Genomic DNA, 2,387 nt, shown 5'->3' with positions numbered 1-2,387 from the left:
GATTCCACAAACTTGACCTCAGTTACAACCAGCCTCTGTCAGGAGGCAATGGGCCAAGAATTACACCAACGTATTGTGTGGAAGCCATTGTGGAAGGCTACCTGAAAATGTTTGACCAAGTTTAAACAAATTTAAAGCAAATCGCTACCAAATAATAATTGAGTGTATGTTAAAACTTCTACCCACTTATGTCATAGTGTGATGAAAGAAATAAAAGCCTGAAATAAATGTCCTTATCTCTACTATTATTCTGACATTCACGTTCACATTCTTAAAATAAAGTGGTGATCCTAACTGACCTAAAACAGGGAATTTTACTGGGATTAAATGTCAGGAATTGTGAAAAACTGAGTTTAAATGTATTTGGCTAAGGTGTATGTAAACTTCCGACTTCAACTGTAGCTATGGGAGGGTAAGGGTTGAGTAATGCTGTTCTTTGCCAGCCTTATAAATGTGAATCTAAAGAATATAATTGAAAGGAACAAATGGGTTAGAATGGTGTAGAGGCAGTGAGATCTGGTAACGGAAGGCAGTGAAATCCGATAACGTCATTTGATAATGAACAGTATGTGTGCTCAGCATCTGAGCTCAGCCTGACAGGGTTCTGGTGGCGCTGACAAGCAGTGCAAGCATGGAGCAAATCAACTGTGCTACAGCAATTAACCTGCAATTAACCTGCTGCAACAGTTGTCCATATAATCAGACAATGCTGACATGTTAGATTGGTATAATGGAGTTTTCCTCCCCTCGCACAGGAGCTAAATCTATTGCTTCCAACCCACTGGAAAACCGCACAACTTAAATTTGAATGAGCTAGTCTGTCAATAAGTCAGTCTGTAGTGTCAGGATTAGGATATCTGTTTGTTCTTCAACATTGACTCTTAACTTATCTTTCTCTGTCTTCCTCTCTCTCATCCCCCTCTCTCTTTGTCTCTCCCCTCTCTCTTCCTCTCTCTCAGGGTCCATCTCGTCGTGTGATGCCTTCCTCAATGTCTTCCAGAGTAAGGGGCTGAAGCCGGAGGTGATCTGTCCCTGTGCCAGCTCTCCAGAGGCCCTCACTGTAGCCATCAGGAGGTACACACACACACACACACTCTCGTTGGTATTAACTTATATGCTCTTAAAACAAAAACTCTTACGTTTGCTGTCCTGTGGTATTTCAAGGTCAGTGTTTTTTCATCCATCTGTTACATAGTGTAGCTCAACTTCAAATAGCCACTGCTTACACAAACGAGGGCAAGTTTAATTAACTTTTTCCTGTAATTTGAGATTTCACTCCCTGCTCTTGATTATGACACTGTAAAATGTTCACTGTGTGCGCCACATGCATCTTGCCATTACGGGTACTGTGGCAATTACATTATTTTATTTCAAGCAAACACAGTTTCAAACTCACACATCTAATAAACGTCATGCCAATAAAACATATGGCAGTTTCTCTTCTGTTGCCCAGACACACATACAGAAGTACATGCACGAACACACATACAGAAGTACATGCACGAACACACATACAGAAGTACATGCACGAACACACATACAGAAGTACATGCACGAACACACATGCACGGACACACACGCACGGACATTTACATTTACATTTAAGTCATTTAGCAGACGCTCTTATCCAGAGCGACTTACAAGTTCATACATATTCATCCTGGTCCCCCCGTGGGGAATGAACCCACAACCCTGGCGTTGCAAGCGCCATGCTCTACCAACTGAGCCACACGGGACCACGGACACACACGCACTAAAATTCGAGTGGAATACAGAGCCACTGAAGTCAAGTAAGGCTGTGTGTTACGTGGGCATAAGGCGACATTAAGCTGTGTTTGTTTATAGGGTTGCATAATTCTTAGTAAGCTTTCCAGAATTTCCCTATAGAGTTGTTACCAAGAAATAACATGTCTATGGCTATAGGTATGTAGCTAAATTCATATAGAACGACATGGTAGTATGTAGCTGCATTCATATAGAAAACCATGTAGGTAATGTCTAGCATCATATAGACGACATGTAAGGGTATCTACTGAATTCAATATAGAGACGACGATGATAGGTATGTACTGGGCATTATATAGAACGCGCATATAGGTATGTATGAATTATATAGAACGGCATGTAGGTATCTTACTGAATTCATATAGAACGACCATATAGGTATTGTAACTGGGCATTCCAATATAGTAACGACATGGTATGTATGTCTGATTCATATAGAACGCATGTAGGTATGTTTACTGGGAATTCATGATAGAAACACCTGTATGTAATGTAAACTAATTATAATAGTAACGACATGTATGTTGTACGCTTGCGTTCATATAGAAACGACCATATAGGTATCTAACTGAATGCGTATGTCTACCAGGGTGTCAAGTGAG

At 40.7% G+C, this 2,387-nt stretch overlaps 1 protein-coding gene across 1 annotated transcript in view; it reads left to right on the top strand.

The window, feature by feature from the left end:
• The window catches only part of LOC111979222 (disco-interacting protein 2 homolog C-like), a 309,794-nt gene that overhangs the window by 262,126 nt on the left and 45,281 nt on the right, over window positions 1-2,387 (top strand). The window contains 1 exon segment of the mRNA XM_024009605.2: window positions 960-1,074. Coding sequence (XP_023865373.1) covers window positions 960-1,074 — 115 coding nt within the window.

Source organism: Salvelinus sp. IW2-2015, linkage group LG19, assembly GCF_002910315.2.
Source record: "Salvelinus sp. IW2-2015 linkage group LG19, ASM291031v2, whole genome shotgun sequence".
Classification (NCBI taxonomy): Eukaryota; Metazoa; Chordata; class Actinopteri; order Salmoniformes; family Salmonidae; genus Salvelinus; species Salvelinus sp. IW2-2015.
This window is presented reverse-complemented; position numbering and strand designations above follow the sequence as displayed.